At 32.7% G+C, this 14257-nt stretch overlaps 1 protein-coding gene across 6 annotated transcripts in view; it reads right to left on the bottom strand.

Moving 5' to 3' along the window:
• STXBP4 (syntaxin binding protein 4) overlaps positions 1-14257 on the bottom strand; it is a 227836-nt gene that overhangs the window by 125101 nt on the left and 88478 nt on the right. For all 6 annotated transcript variants that reach the window (XM_074261824.1, XM_074261825.1, XM_074261828.1 and 3 more), the window contains one exon: positions 14103-14168. In XM_074261824.1, the coding sequence (XP_074117925.1) occupies positions 14103-14168 (66 nt within the window). The remainder of the gene's footprint in view (positions 1-14102; positions 14169-14257) is intronic.

The raw sequence follows: 14257 nt of genomic DNA, 5'->3' as shown, positions 1-14257 counted from the left end.
CTCCAAAAGTTTAATCAGACTTTTCTGCGCCCTCTCTCTCTTCTCTCTCTTTCTCTCACACACACACACACTAAACGATTCCTCTTTTAAAGGGATCTCTTTTTGCATTAAAAAAATAGAAATGGAAATTTTAAAAGTTAGAGAATTTCTACCTTGTTTTTCAAGGCACTAACAGCTCCTGCTCTGTTAGATTTCAGCATTTTAAAAGTATGGCTGGAGTCTATGCAGACAAGTAGGCTAATAGTATGAGTTGTTCCAAGTTATCTCCTTGCATGCTTTGTCTGTCTTGTCTTAGGTTATTTTATGTATAGTATAAGGATGAAATATTCACAGTAAGTGAACCTGAGAATTGTAAAGAAAGATAAGAGGGAAAAATGACAAATGTTGGAAGGGATGTAGAAAAACTGGGAACTAATATACTATTCGAACTGTGAACTGGCCCAACCACTTTGGAGAATAATCTAGAATTATGCCCAAAGAATTATAATACTGCCTATATATTCTCTGAAGAAGTAATATCACAATTCAATCTCTGATTGAAGAGAAAAGGAAAAGAATCTATAAGATTTAAAATATTTACAGCAGTTATCTTTGTGGAGGCAAAGAACTAGAATTGCCCATCAATTGGGGAATGGCTAAAAAGTTGTGATATATGATTGTGATGGAATACCAAGGTACTATAAGAAATGATGAGCAGATTGATTTTAGAAAAATATGGAAAGACTTTCATGAAATGATGAAGAGTAAAATGAGCAGAATCAATGGAATATAGATGGTAATAACAATATTCTTCAAAATATAACAATGACTAAGATATTCTATTAGAAATATTCAAATCAACTCCAAAGGATCTATGAAGGAAGATGCTATTCACCTCCAGAGAAATAACTGATAAATATGCAGAGTATGGTTTTACATGTGTATATGTGTATACATGCACATACGTGTAAATATGTGTGCATATATACATATAAATATATATTACATTATATGTAACTATGTCAAATCATGGCCTTCTCTATTGCATTGGGAAAGAAGAAAGAAAGATACTTCAGAACTTAAAATGTATAAAAGATAAATAAATAAAAGAAATGTAAAAGAGAAAAATTAATTTTGAAAAACAATTCCAGGAGAGCACACTGAAAAGATTTTTAGCATGATGAAGGTCTTAATCCTTTTAAAATCTCTCTCTTTCAAAGAATCATTTTCAAAAAGAGGAAAGAAAAATGAAATATTGAGACAGAGGTGCTTCCTCTGTCCTTTAGACATATGTTGCCATCTATAATGAGTCAATTTTCTATGTCTTGCTAAGCCTTCTTTATTGATATTTCTAGAAGCCATTTCTTTTAAGTCCCCATTCTAGGAGGTATGGTCAATGCACTGCTGGACTTAGCATCAGGAAACCTAGATTCAAATTCTACAGGAGAGACAGTAATCATATAACTCTATACAAATCTATTAATCTATCTCAACCTCAGTTCCTCGCATATAAAATGAGAATAAGTGTAGCACTTAGCTCAAAGAGTTGTTTGGATTAAATGGGACAATGATATAAAGCACTTTGCAAAGCTTAAAAGTTGCACAGAAGTGTCAGTTATCATTGTAATCTAGAGTTCATATATGTTTTGAAATACCAGATAGAAACAGTCGAAGGACAAGTTGTCATTCTATGATTATTCTTTTATATATAATATTCTATAGGCTATTATTGCGCATGAGGAAAAGAGTGTACTTTTTATAATTGAATAGAACAGTAGAATGTAGGTTCACTGAACACATCCTTGGTACCATTCTAATGGCAGGCAAGACAATAGGAATGATAGGTATCTCATTTTGTTCCTACATAATTTTGATCTACTTTATTAAGTCTCTATATCTTAAAATCTTTTTATTCTACATAGCTTGAAGATTTTGAGGACTTGGAATGGTGACATCTATGAAAAATGTTTTTAAGTCTTTATGAATCAATGTAATGCCCAGGCAAAAGTAGGCGATAATTTGTAATAATCTTGGTTGAAGTAAGATTTATTGGTTGAGTGCTCTATTTTGAGGTCTGTATCTGTAGTATGGGACTCGTCATCTGACAACCCATGACAGACAGTGAGTTTATAATGTATAACTGTAGCTAATGAGACCTATCTTTCAGAGAGCTAAAATTTTGTAACTACTTGTGATGTGATACATAGTTTTCACTGTTTCCTTGTATAATCTACATTGATAATGAAATAAAAAACTACCTAAGGATAATGATCCTTTGGCAATTTCTGGTAGAAATGAAGTTGTCCTTAAATGGCATTATAAACTCTCCTATTTCCAAAAACATGAAAGCCATATTTGTTTGACACTTTCTTGAGACACTTCTTATTGGCTAAATTCATGCAAATGTAACTAACACATAGAGGACCAAAAGGTCCACTCTTTTATTATTATTCTTTTATCGCACGTCATGAGATGAAAATGCTGGCAAAGTCCAATATAACTGTCTTTTCCCCCATTTCTATAGCATTCTAAAACATCTCCTGTGTACAATTACAGAATTAACATTTTTTTTTTTATTAGCAAAAAACAAAAAGCAATCAAGAAGCCATTTTGTTCTCAAGGTGAAAAGCTTTTTTTTTTTTTTTTTTTTAAATGATCTCAAGAAGATATGTATCACTTGGGGAATGACTGGAATACATTATGGCAATATAAATAAATATTACTGTTTTGTAAGAGACAGAGATAGTTTCAAAGAAAATTGGGAAGATTTATGTGACAATACAAGACAAAGCAAGCAGAATCAAGAGAACAATTTATACTATAACATCAATATTGTATGAATGAACAAATCTGAAAGGCTTACAAATTCTGATTCATACTATGATAAATAGTGATTCTTCTGGAAGACTGATGAAGTATGTTACCAGTCTCTTTATGGAGAGAGAGCTGAGGGATAGATATTCAGAATGAGACATATATGCTTCTGTAGATGACCAATGTAGTTAACATGTTGATTAAACTTCTTTATTAAAAGGGTTTCTTTTTCTTTTTTTCTTTCTTTTGGAAGGGGAAGCAAGAGAAAATTAATGCTCATTACTTTAGAAATCAACTAAGTTTTAATTGAAAAAGTGCTTCAAGAGACATAAAAAGTGAGGACTTTTCAGTGCTTTTGATTAAGTTGAGATTATGATGATGTATTTGATTACCAGATAGCAAAAACACTAATGAGTTTTTATTTTTTTAAGTTGTCTAAAATGAATCTGAGCATCAGTAGGATAATTTGGGTTTGATAAAGAGACTGTATTACCATGGGATAAAAAGCTCACATTTTGGTGCAATGTTTGATGCTCAAACTAAATGTTCTGATAATAAACAAATGTAAACTTAAAAAAAAAAAAAAAAAAGAAAGAAAGAAAAAAAAAAGAAAAAAAAAGTACTTCAAGGAACTTTGATTTGGGTTATGGGAAGACAACATTTCATGACCACTGTTCTATTTTAGAGATGTAATAATTGTAATTTCTTCTTTAAGTTTACCACCCTTCTACTCCAAACACCATCTTCTCCCAAAGGCTAAGGTAGTACTGATGCCAGATGCTTTAAATTAAATCCACTCAGCCTCTGTCCACCCAAGGACTACATGCTCAGTTGATTTTACATAGCTTTGCCTTAGGCTTTCACACCCTCTTCTTGCATTCTGCCCAACCTCTGTGTGGGTGAGGCCACTGGGGATTATCTGAGCCTCAAATTTGCCAGATGAACAATTCCCCTTTGCTTTTTCAAGGCAAAGACTGGTTCAGACAAGTTAACATATTTTGGTTTTGGACTGTTCACTACTTCACCACAGCCTTGGGTCATTATCCTGTGCTGAAAGAAGATTTAAAAACAATAAAGTACAAGAGGAGGGCTGGAATACTGATGAACAAAGGCAGTGGCTGAAAAAGGGGCCTGTGCCTGTTTTAAGTTGTTGTAACCTGAAAGAAAAAACAACAACAAAACGGGTGCCATGGGAAATTGTTCTTCTATATTGAAAGAGGGAAGTAGGATCTCAACACACATCATAATGAATTTTGTTTTTAGAGGGAAATACAAACAATTATTTGTCACACAATGGGTAAGTATTTTAGTAATCCTTCCCTGAAGAAAGATGCCATGGGTTTGAACCTAAATGTGAGAAAAAAATTAGCAAGTTTTCCTTTAGAGGGATTCTGAGTTTGTCTCATTGCACTAACATTAAGTAGGTTGAAAAAAGTACTTGAAGCAAAGTAGAGGTCATTTATTTTATCAGTGAATTCCCTTTAACCTTTATAAATATGCCTACAAGAAGGAGAGAAAGAAACACTAACACTGGTGAGACTGCCATTGTTTTGGTTTTATTGTACCCCTGTAATAATACTTTCTAATTTAAATTATTGATTTGGAGCCAAATCAAATTAGGAAGGAATTTTTTAATAGAACTAGATACTGATAAAATAATAAAATGAGGTTTTATTATTTTATATAATTTATAACCTTACAATATAATTTTTATACAACATGATGGTTTAGAATATGTATAATTAATAAAACTAGAAATAATATTTTTGAAAATTTCAATGGAAATAATAAAAAAAGTAGGAATGAAATGGGCCCAGAATTACTAGGTGTCATATTATATTATAAACCAACAGTTATTGATGTTAGGCATGGTTAGTAGAGGAACAAAACCCTTTGGGGATGTCCTCCTCTCTGAAATCTAAATTATGTCAAATCCTTGAGATCCATCTCTGTAGAGGTCTCCAAAAAGTCACCTTGTCATGGCCTGTCAGAAATCCTAATCGTATCTATGAGGTTAAATTTTCCCTATAAAATCCACTCATGGGCTATACCATAACTGCTGCCTTCCTTTGGGTCAACTTGCCTGACAACACTGTCTTATGATATTTTTCTCCTTTCCCATGACACATTATCTCTCCTAACTTCACTATGCTTCCCAACCCCACTTCTCCTTATAGCTAACTAATTCTATTAGGGGTGCTTTCAGGACTATAAGCATACCCCAACCTCATTGGGTGTTTCCTTTGCTCAGGCAAGTTCCTTTCCATCATTAATTATTAAAACCCCTTTCCATGCTTTCCCAACACTATTTCTTATTTACCATTCCTGGTATCTATTTGTATCCCTTCATTTTGTCTGTAACCTCGTCCCTAAATAAATCTACCTTTTTGCCAAAGAGTATGGCCATTAGGAATTCTTCACATGACTGAATCTCAAGTTTTGCCATTACCTGGTGTCTATATAACCTACATCATGTTTGCCCTCAAACTGATGAGGTAACAGGGCAAATGATGAGGTAAATACCTAATGATGAGGTATATACCTCAATAGGATTAGGATTAAGGTCTAATGGCAAGATTGGGATACAGGGAGTCATATGGAGGTCCCCTGCAACCCCTTAGGATTCCGCGCCAGGAAACAAAGTTAAATCAGGTTTAGTGGCGGTGAGAGTCCCCTGTAAATGAATTTACAGACACGAAAACCTAGATTGGTAAAAACAAGGTTTATTGCAAGGTTTGGAAGCAAGGTTAAAATCTGGTTAGTAAAAGGCATTAGACAAAGGAAGATACACACTGAAAGTAGTGGCGAGGACAGAGAGTCTCTGAAGTAAAGCATATAGCTTGCATGTTTCAACTCTCTGACAAGGGACGACTCCACCTAGGCTGTTTTTATCTACTTCAAGGAGCCTAGGGAAGTAGGCAAATTCTTGGTGGGCTTTTCAGATAAGGAAGAAACTGTTTTGGGAAAACCTGAGCAGATAGTTGGGGGTTGGGTTATCTGAGCAGATCATTAGAATGGGGGCTGAAAACCCAAGCCAGCTCAGATCCGGTGGGGGCTGGGTACAAGCCCAAACTGGCTCAGATACTGATCTCTCCCCTTGAGGTTGTGACCAGATCTTGTAAATCAAAGATCAGTCCCAAAGGAAGTTGGAAATCAGACAAGGAATCTTAAAGGGGGCTACGCCCGCATCAAAACCACATCATAAGCCACATGAGTTATTGGCAAAAAACTAATAAAGATCAAGATCTCATATTTTCTATTAAAAGAAACTCCCATTGGATAAGTTACTTGTTAAAAGTCTCATTAAGAAGAAAAAGACCACAAAAGCTAAATGAAATAATATTCATCACATAAAAGTAAAGAGTATGTAAGAACAAAATAGAATAATAATAGTAGTGATAATAATTAGCAGCTTTCTGAATAGACTAGTAAGGAAAAGAAACATTAATGATATGATGATGATGATGATGATGATGATGATGATGATAATGGTAGTTCAAAAATGTTCTGATTGGAACTAAGAGGGGAAAGGAAAGAAAAGAAAGGAGCACATAATAATAATAATAATAATAATAATAATAATAATAATAATAATGATAATAATGTTAACAGCTAATATTTATATAGGGTTTACTATATATCAGGCACTATGCTAAGTAATTTTAAATATATGACCTCCTTTACTACCTATGACCACCCTGGGAGGTAAATGTTATTTTTATTCTCATTTTACACAAGAGAAAACTGAGGTAAACAGAAAGCAGAGTCAAATAGTTAATGAATATCTGAGCCTACATGTGAATTCAAGCCTTCCTGACTCCAGATACAAAGCCTCATCTACTGTTCCATCTTGTTTATTTGTCCTTTGTTTCCAAGGAGGACTAATGACATTTGCTTGTATTTGTATTGCTAGTATTTAGCGTGATTTTTTGCATATAAGTGCTTAATAATGACTTGCTCTATCATAATATAAAATAATGAATCAAAATCTTTGTAAAAAAAAATCACATGGAAGTGATAACAAGAAGGAAAACTAAAACATAGAGTTCATTACATTGGTCATAACATAATGTATTTTTTGACCTTGCTACTTATGGAACAAAGCAAAATGTAAAATGACTCAGTAGTATGTCAAACCTTGCTGATTCTATATTAAGTAACAGACCAATAAAATTCTATTTTTAGATGTCCAATAAGCATCATTTTAACTAATGGCAATCTAATTTAAAAATCCTTGACAAATGACCAGTCAAGGAGTCAACATATTACAAGAAGAACAAAAAATCAACCTATCAAGGATTTAATAAGCTAGCTTATGTATTCCATGGAAAAATGTGATCTAATTATTATTTCTGCTATGAATTTAAAGATCTTGGATTTTTTTCAGGAGAGGTCTGAACTCAAGAAATGTTGTCAGAAAAAGTAGGCAAAGAAAATTTTGCCAATACAATTCATACTTATATATTCATCCAGCTATATTTATCACTTTCAACTTCTGGTCAAGTCATTAGTATACTTAAAAATTGAATTTATGGATAAAGGAAAGAAAAGCTCTGGATGAAAAATACATTTTTTTTTAAAACTACAAACACATAAAAAGATCAGAAAATCTATTTTCAAAAAAAGATTTTCTTTTTTGCCCTAAGACAGGGGATACAGATAATGTTGGCAGATTTAGTCAAAGAACATGAATACATCAAATGTGGAAGAATACTTTCATTGTATAGAAGAGAAAATATGTTAAATGACTTATCAAAAGTCACAAAGTTTGCCAGTTGCAAGTTGAAGAATCCAAGAATCTCTAGATCTCTGCAATCCAAGGTAACTTCCATTACATTATGCTGACCCTTTTGCAGACTTTGGGTAGACTCAGATTTTCATATACAGCTTGGTGTTTGTAAAATGTAGGTGTCAGTGATTTGTGCTGACATATATTCCAGAAATATATATTTTGGTTTATTCTTACTGATAACAAAAAGGATAAATGATTTTCTCCTGTGAATCAAAGTCTGATAGAAATTTTTGAAACCAAACTTTCAAGAAGAAAGCCATAGAAAATAGTCCAGGATTTGATGATTAACATTTTGCTTTATGGTTTTATAGGAGCTATTGCTAAAATTCTTCTGGGAATCAACAATATGGCACTTTTTGAGGTTCTAGACTTAACTCTTTAATGAAAAGCTTAGCTTCCATAGCAACAATACTGACCCAGAGAGAGAATTAAACACAGGAGGCCCTCCCATGGAAGAAATGGATATTACTATGAAAAAACTGCTTTGCTTTATTTTTCTCAGTCATAATTTAATTATTTTGTCAAATAAGACATTATTTACATTCTAAAATATTAGGTTGTGGTTATTCCAGAGAAAAGAACATACTTTTTTTTTTATATACAGTCTTTGGAATATGTTAAATCAGCATGAATCTTCATTTTAACTGGAAATGAATAGATTTTAAGGATGTTATAAATTCTCATTCTTCCTTTTTGATTAAAATAAAATCATAAGATGCTCATGAAAAAAGGGATGGAGTAAGGGATAAGCAAAAAGAGATAGGAGAAGGATAAATGATTGTGAACTTGAAATTGTAGGACTCAAAAGTTGGAACAAACTACAAAGATCATCTGGACCTTTAAACTTCTTTGTTTCATGGACTTTTTAGGTGGCTGGAGAAAGGAGTGAATAAGGGAAGGAAGAAAGGAAGGAAGGAAAGAAGAAAGAAAAAAAGGAAGAAAATAAGGAAGAAATAAAAGAAAGGGAAAGAAAGAAGGGAATAAAGGAAAGGAAGAGAAGGAAGGAATTAAGTGCTTATTATATTTCAAACACTATGCTTAGTATTTTATAAATATAATTTCATTTGCTGTATATAACAACCTTGGAAGGTAGGTGTCAATATTTTTTCATTTAAAATTGAGAAAACTGAGGCATACAGAGATTAAGTGATTTGGCCAGAGTCACAAGGTATCAAAAACTGGATTTGAACTTGGCTTTTCCTGTCTCTTTTCTCAATCCATTTGGTTATCTTGCTTCCTCTCCTATTCAAAATAAAATTTTTAAATGCATAATATAAAATATATGGAAGCCAATTATCACTAAAATAAAGATGTATTTTATTCCTCTTTCAACTAGGAGCTTATAGACCTAGATTAGGACCTTGAGATATAGTCCAACTCTTTTTCATTTTACTTAAGGGAAAATGAAAACTTTGAAAGCTAAGTAACTTGTTTTAGATCATAAAGACAGTAAGTAGATTTGTGATAACAACTTAGGCCTCCAGAGTCCAACTACAATGCTCTTTCCACTATTATGTTGTCTCTTGGATTTTTTTTTTTTTTACTCAAAATATATATATATATATATATATATATATATATATGTGTGTGTGTGTATATAAACATATACCTGTATATATGTAATGTATACATGTATATTTATAAACACAAATATAAAAAAATTAAAATATAAGCATATTTATAATTGTTATAAATGTTTCTATATAAGTACCATTTATAAATGATATACAGAATAAAGATCATTATAGAAGAAGAAATGCTACTTCATATTTATAAGGATCTTTATAGTTTGTAAAATATTTTACTTAAAACCACCTTGAGAGGCATATAATAAAGATATTATTATTTCAAGTTTACAGATAAGAACACTAGAGTTCTAGTGAGACTTAACAAGAACTTAAAATAGGCCTTTAAGAGTTTTCCCGCCAAATATTAATTTTCACTTACTAATTCTTTTCCTTCCTCTGCCTCTTCTTCTACCCAAAAAATGAGAAGGCAACAAATATAATGCCCATAATATCTATCTATCTATCTATCTATCCATCCATCCATATCTCTCTATATAAAATTATGCAAAACATTCTACAGAATCTTGCAGTGAAAAAAATAAGAAAAATAAAGAGAAAAAAAATTTCAATTTATACTCAGAATCTATTAGTTCTCTATTTGGAAGGGATAGCATTTTTCATCTTTGTTCTCTGAAATTGTCAAGGATCACTAATCACAACAGCTAAATCTTTCACAATTGTTACAATATTGCTGTCAGTGGCATACATTGTTCTTTTGGTCCTGCTCCCATCATTTTGCATCAGTTCATATAAGTTTTCCTCAGTTTTCCTAAAACAATTACCTTCAAATCAAGTATTTTTTAAGTCTAAATCCACCACACATACCATTTTAATTATTCAAATCTTCACCTTATTTTCTCCTTTACTCCTGATTTCTAGAAGCCTTTATATTATCTAATACACAACACAATCATTTCTGTTCCCTGGAGATTCCAATGTGGCTTTAAACCATAATATGGAAGAGAGAACATAATTTTTTGGTAGTACTACACGTGCAGCAGGTGTTGATATCTTTCTATTTCATAACTGGTTGAAATGAGGCATAAAAACTATGCTATTAAAACTCAACAACCACTATACTAATTGCCAAACGCATGGTGTGATTCTCGTATTTAAACATGGAATGGCCTTCATAACTCCTGCAATCCAAATTTCTCATTTTACAGGGGTAAAACTACACTCAAAAGCTAAAAGTGACTTCTATAATGTTACAGATAATGGGATTTTTTTTTAAACAAATGTGCCAGAAATAATGCATGTAAGCAAACTCCTATCCCTTTCCAAGCAGATACTTTGAAAGATTGCATTTATTCTAGTGATGTTATCTGTAGTGTTTCTATACTGGCCCCACCTAGGTGGGGCCAAAGGCAAGACAGGTTTTACTTTTGCCAGAAGCCCTAAAGTTGGAGTGCAGGGAAGGTAAAGATGATGACTAGAAATCTTATGGGTGGGGCCAAAGTAAGCAGAAAATATTATCAATAGGTATTAAGATGTCCTGGACCCAGGAAAAAGGTGGGTCCATGGTCTAGCACTAAAGGTAGTAACTGGAGCGTGTCAGGATTAAAAAAAGTGGAAAGGACAAATATGATCAGGGTCTAAACATGTATTCAAGATCTGATTATCTCAAAATAGGATGGAGTATCTCCATAAAGGCTGCTTTCCAGTTTGAGTCATTTGTATTCATTCTAGATCTCTTTTAAGCCTTAGTCTTTATGATTGTCCCCTGCTCTCCCCTATCTTGTGTCCCAACTTTAGCTATTGAGTTCCCTGCCAGTGCATCCTGTATTAGAAGCGCAGTTCACAATATATGAGAATTACTCTGAAGCAACTGCCTCAAAGTTCCCCAGCACACTCTTTGGAGAGCACCTTATAATAATAAATCACATTTATGCAATGTTTTGCAATTTCTAAGGTTTCCTTATAACAAAATCCAAAAAGTAGGCAGGTTACTATTGTTCCTATTTTACACAACCCAACCACAGATCAGTTAAATGAATTTGCATAGGGTCAGATAGCTAGTAGATATCAGAGCCAGGACTAAACCTCAGGTGTTTTAAGAGCAATTCTCTTTCCACTACATAGTGGGTGCTCAGTCAGTGTTGCTGGAGAAACGGATGCTGAATATCTTTGGTGGTGGCAAAGTTTCATTCTGAACAGATGGATCTAACTTTTGGAAAAAGCCCCAAAGCTATTCAAAGCCTAGTGTTGTGGTAAATAAAATGCATGACCAAGTAGAGTAGTGCAAGTTTTATTTTAAAAAATTAGAAAATGAGGCATGGCTATACAATAACAAGGCTATGTGGCTTGCAAATAAATAGGTTCTGAAAGTAAATCAATTCAATTAACAATTCTTAAGCACCAATGATGTTAATGGTAGTTTATTGAGGTGTTAGAGATACCAAGATCAAAATTTAGGTTATCTCTGCCCTCAAGGGCCTAACATTTTAATGAAGAATTGTACAGAGTGGACAATACAGAAAGATACACATATTAAGGGGAAGGAAAGAAGGAAGGAAGGAAGGAAGGAAAAAGGGAGGAAAGAAAGGAAAGAAAGAAAAAAGGAAGGAAGAAAGGAAGGAAGGAGGACTGAGTTATTAAATGTCTGTTATGTTCCAGACACTGTGCTAACAGCTTTATACATATATACATGTAATCTCTTGATTTTTGAATCAACCCTTTGAGATAGTTACTATTATTATCTCCATTTTACAATTAAAAAAACTGAGGCAAACAGACGTTAACTGAATAGTCCAAGGCCACATAGTTAGCAAGTATTTGAAATGATATTTGAACTCCTGGATCCTGATTAATCCCTTGAATTCTAATCTGGCCTCAGATACTTTCTAGCTGTGTGACTAACAAGGCAAATCACATAACCTTATTTGCTCAGCTTCTTCATCTATAAAATGAGCCAGAAAAGGAAATGGCAAAAAACCCCAAAAAACAACCACAAAAAGAATCCCAAACTATTCCAATATCTTTGCCAAAAAAAAAACCCCAAATGGAGATACAACTGGAACGACTGAACAGAAACAATTTCTCAACTCCAGGCCCAATTTATCCAGTGAGATACAGAGCTATTGAAACTTTGAGAGAGACAGACAGAGAGAGAGGTGAGAGGGAGAGAGAGAACGAGAACTAAATTCCAAATACGACTTCTATATACATTCTTAGAATAAGAATAATTACTTCTTGTGAAAGGAAACTCATTTTACAAATAAAGAAATAAAGAGGGTCCAGATAAATTAAGCACCTTGCTCAAGGTTACAGGGGTATCAAGTGGCAGAATGAGGATGTGAATACAGATTCTTTGAAGCCAAATCCAGCATGCTTCTCACTATACAGGAGTACTTAACTCTTAGTACTTAAGTTTAGTAACCAATAAGCCTTATTGTTTTATGTATCTTAAAAAAAATATTTTCTTTATTATTATAAACTTGACAAATATAAGTACTTCCCTTTAAAGAGAAAAAGATAACTGTCTATGGCACTGTGAATATTACCCAGTTTTAAAAAAATATATTAAATTCAACATGGCATTATCATATACATATTACATATATTAAATTGTTTTTCAAATACAGATTAAAATTAATATGGTATTTCCAACACTATTCTGCTCATCCCTGCCCCTTTCTGAATTTCTTCCTATGCTTTTCTATTTTTAAAGGTTTCAATGATTTATTCTTTCTCTCTCCACCCCCCTTATTTTTTGGCATAAATATCACTACATTCTCCATGTCCCCATCGAAAATTTTCTTCCTTTTTAACAAATAAATATGGTCAAACTAAACAAATCCACATTTTTATCTAGTCTGAAAATTTATCTCTCATTTTGTACCTCATCTTCATCATTCTGCCAAGGGGTAGGAAGCATGAATTATCATCAGTTTTCTGGAGTTTAACATCAGTCACAGCATTGGCCAAAGTCCTTAAATGTTTTTTCACAGATTTTTCATAACACTATATAATAGTCATTATATAAATTGCTCTTCTGATTCTGCTCACTTTCTTCTGCATCCTTTCATATAAGACTTCACAAATTTCTCTGAATTAGGCTCTTCCATCATCTTATGGTAAAATAATATTTCATTATAGTCACATCCTGGACTTTGCTCAGCTATTCCTCAGTTAATAGTTACCTATTTACTTCCATTTCTTTGCCATGACAAAAAGAGGTATTATAAATATTTTATGCATATTAATGTTTGCCCTTTTTCTTTAAGCATTAAAAAAAAAATCCCTTGTGTTGGTAAATGTTTAACAACCAGCTCTCCAAAAAACAAAACAATACAACATACTTATGAGTTTAATCAACATTATTAATATTTTCTCCATCACTTTCTTAAGCCTAAAGAATCAGCAAAATAACATCTCAAATCTTGATTTATAGCTTTTGTCAATTTTCAAGTTGTCAATGTTCACAGTGAACATTTAACAAATAGCTCTTGGGAGCTATTTCAAGGTGGCTCTGGTACACCTCTGTATGTCAAAGCAGTATTGCACACTCTTTGCATACGAGTTTCAAAATGCTGCTGGATCCCTTCAATAGGTATTAATGTGGCCGTTTTCCCATAGCCTCTTTAACAATTGCCACTTTTCCTTATCTTTGCCAATCTGGTGCATGTGAGACAGTACCTCAGAGTTATTTTAATTTACATTTCTCTTATTATTAGTGATGGGAACGTTTTTCCCCCCATTTAGATGTCAATAGTTTATATTTTTTCCATTGTGAACTGCCAGGTCATGTCCTATGGCCATTTTTTCTATTATGGAATAGCTCTTATTCTTGTATATTTTTCATCAATTTACAATATATTTTGGATTTTAGACTTTAATCAGAGAAATTTGCCACAGAGATTTTCTGAGAAGATTATTTTCCCTTTAATTCTCATTGCATTAAATTCATTGGTCATGCCTATATCTTGGATAGAGAAAGCTCAACTTACTTGTTTCACGTTCTGGAGCTCTTCAGTTAACTGTTTCCTTTGCTTTTCTGATTCTAGTAGCTTATCCTATAATAAGAAAACACAATTAATAGTTTTCAGTGTAGTTTTAATAAAAAAATGTTAAATTTAGTCTTCTCTTTCTAAACTTGTTTCTA

The sequence above is a fragment of the Sminthopsis crassicaudata genome, chromosome 4 (assembly GCF_048593235.1).
Source record: "Sminthopsis crassicaudata isolate SCR6 chromosome 4, ASM4859323v1, whole genome shotgun sequence".
Classification (NCBI taxonomy): domain Eukaryota; kingdom Metazoa; phylum Chordata; class Mammalia; order Dasyuromorphia; family Dasyuridae; genus Sminthopsis; species Sminthopsis crassicaudata.
The sequence above is the reverse complement of the archived record's forward strand: the minus strand, read 5'-3'. Positions and strand labels throughout refer to the sequence as shown.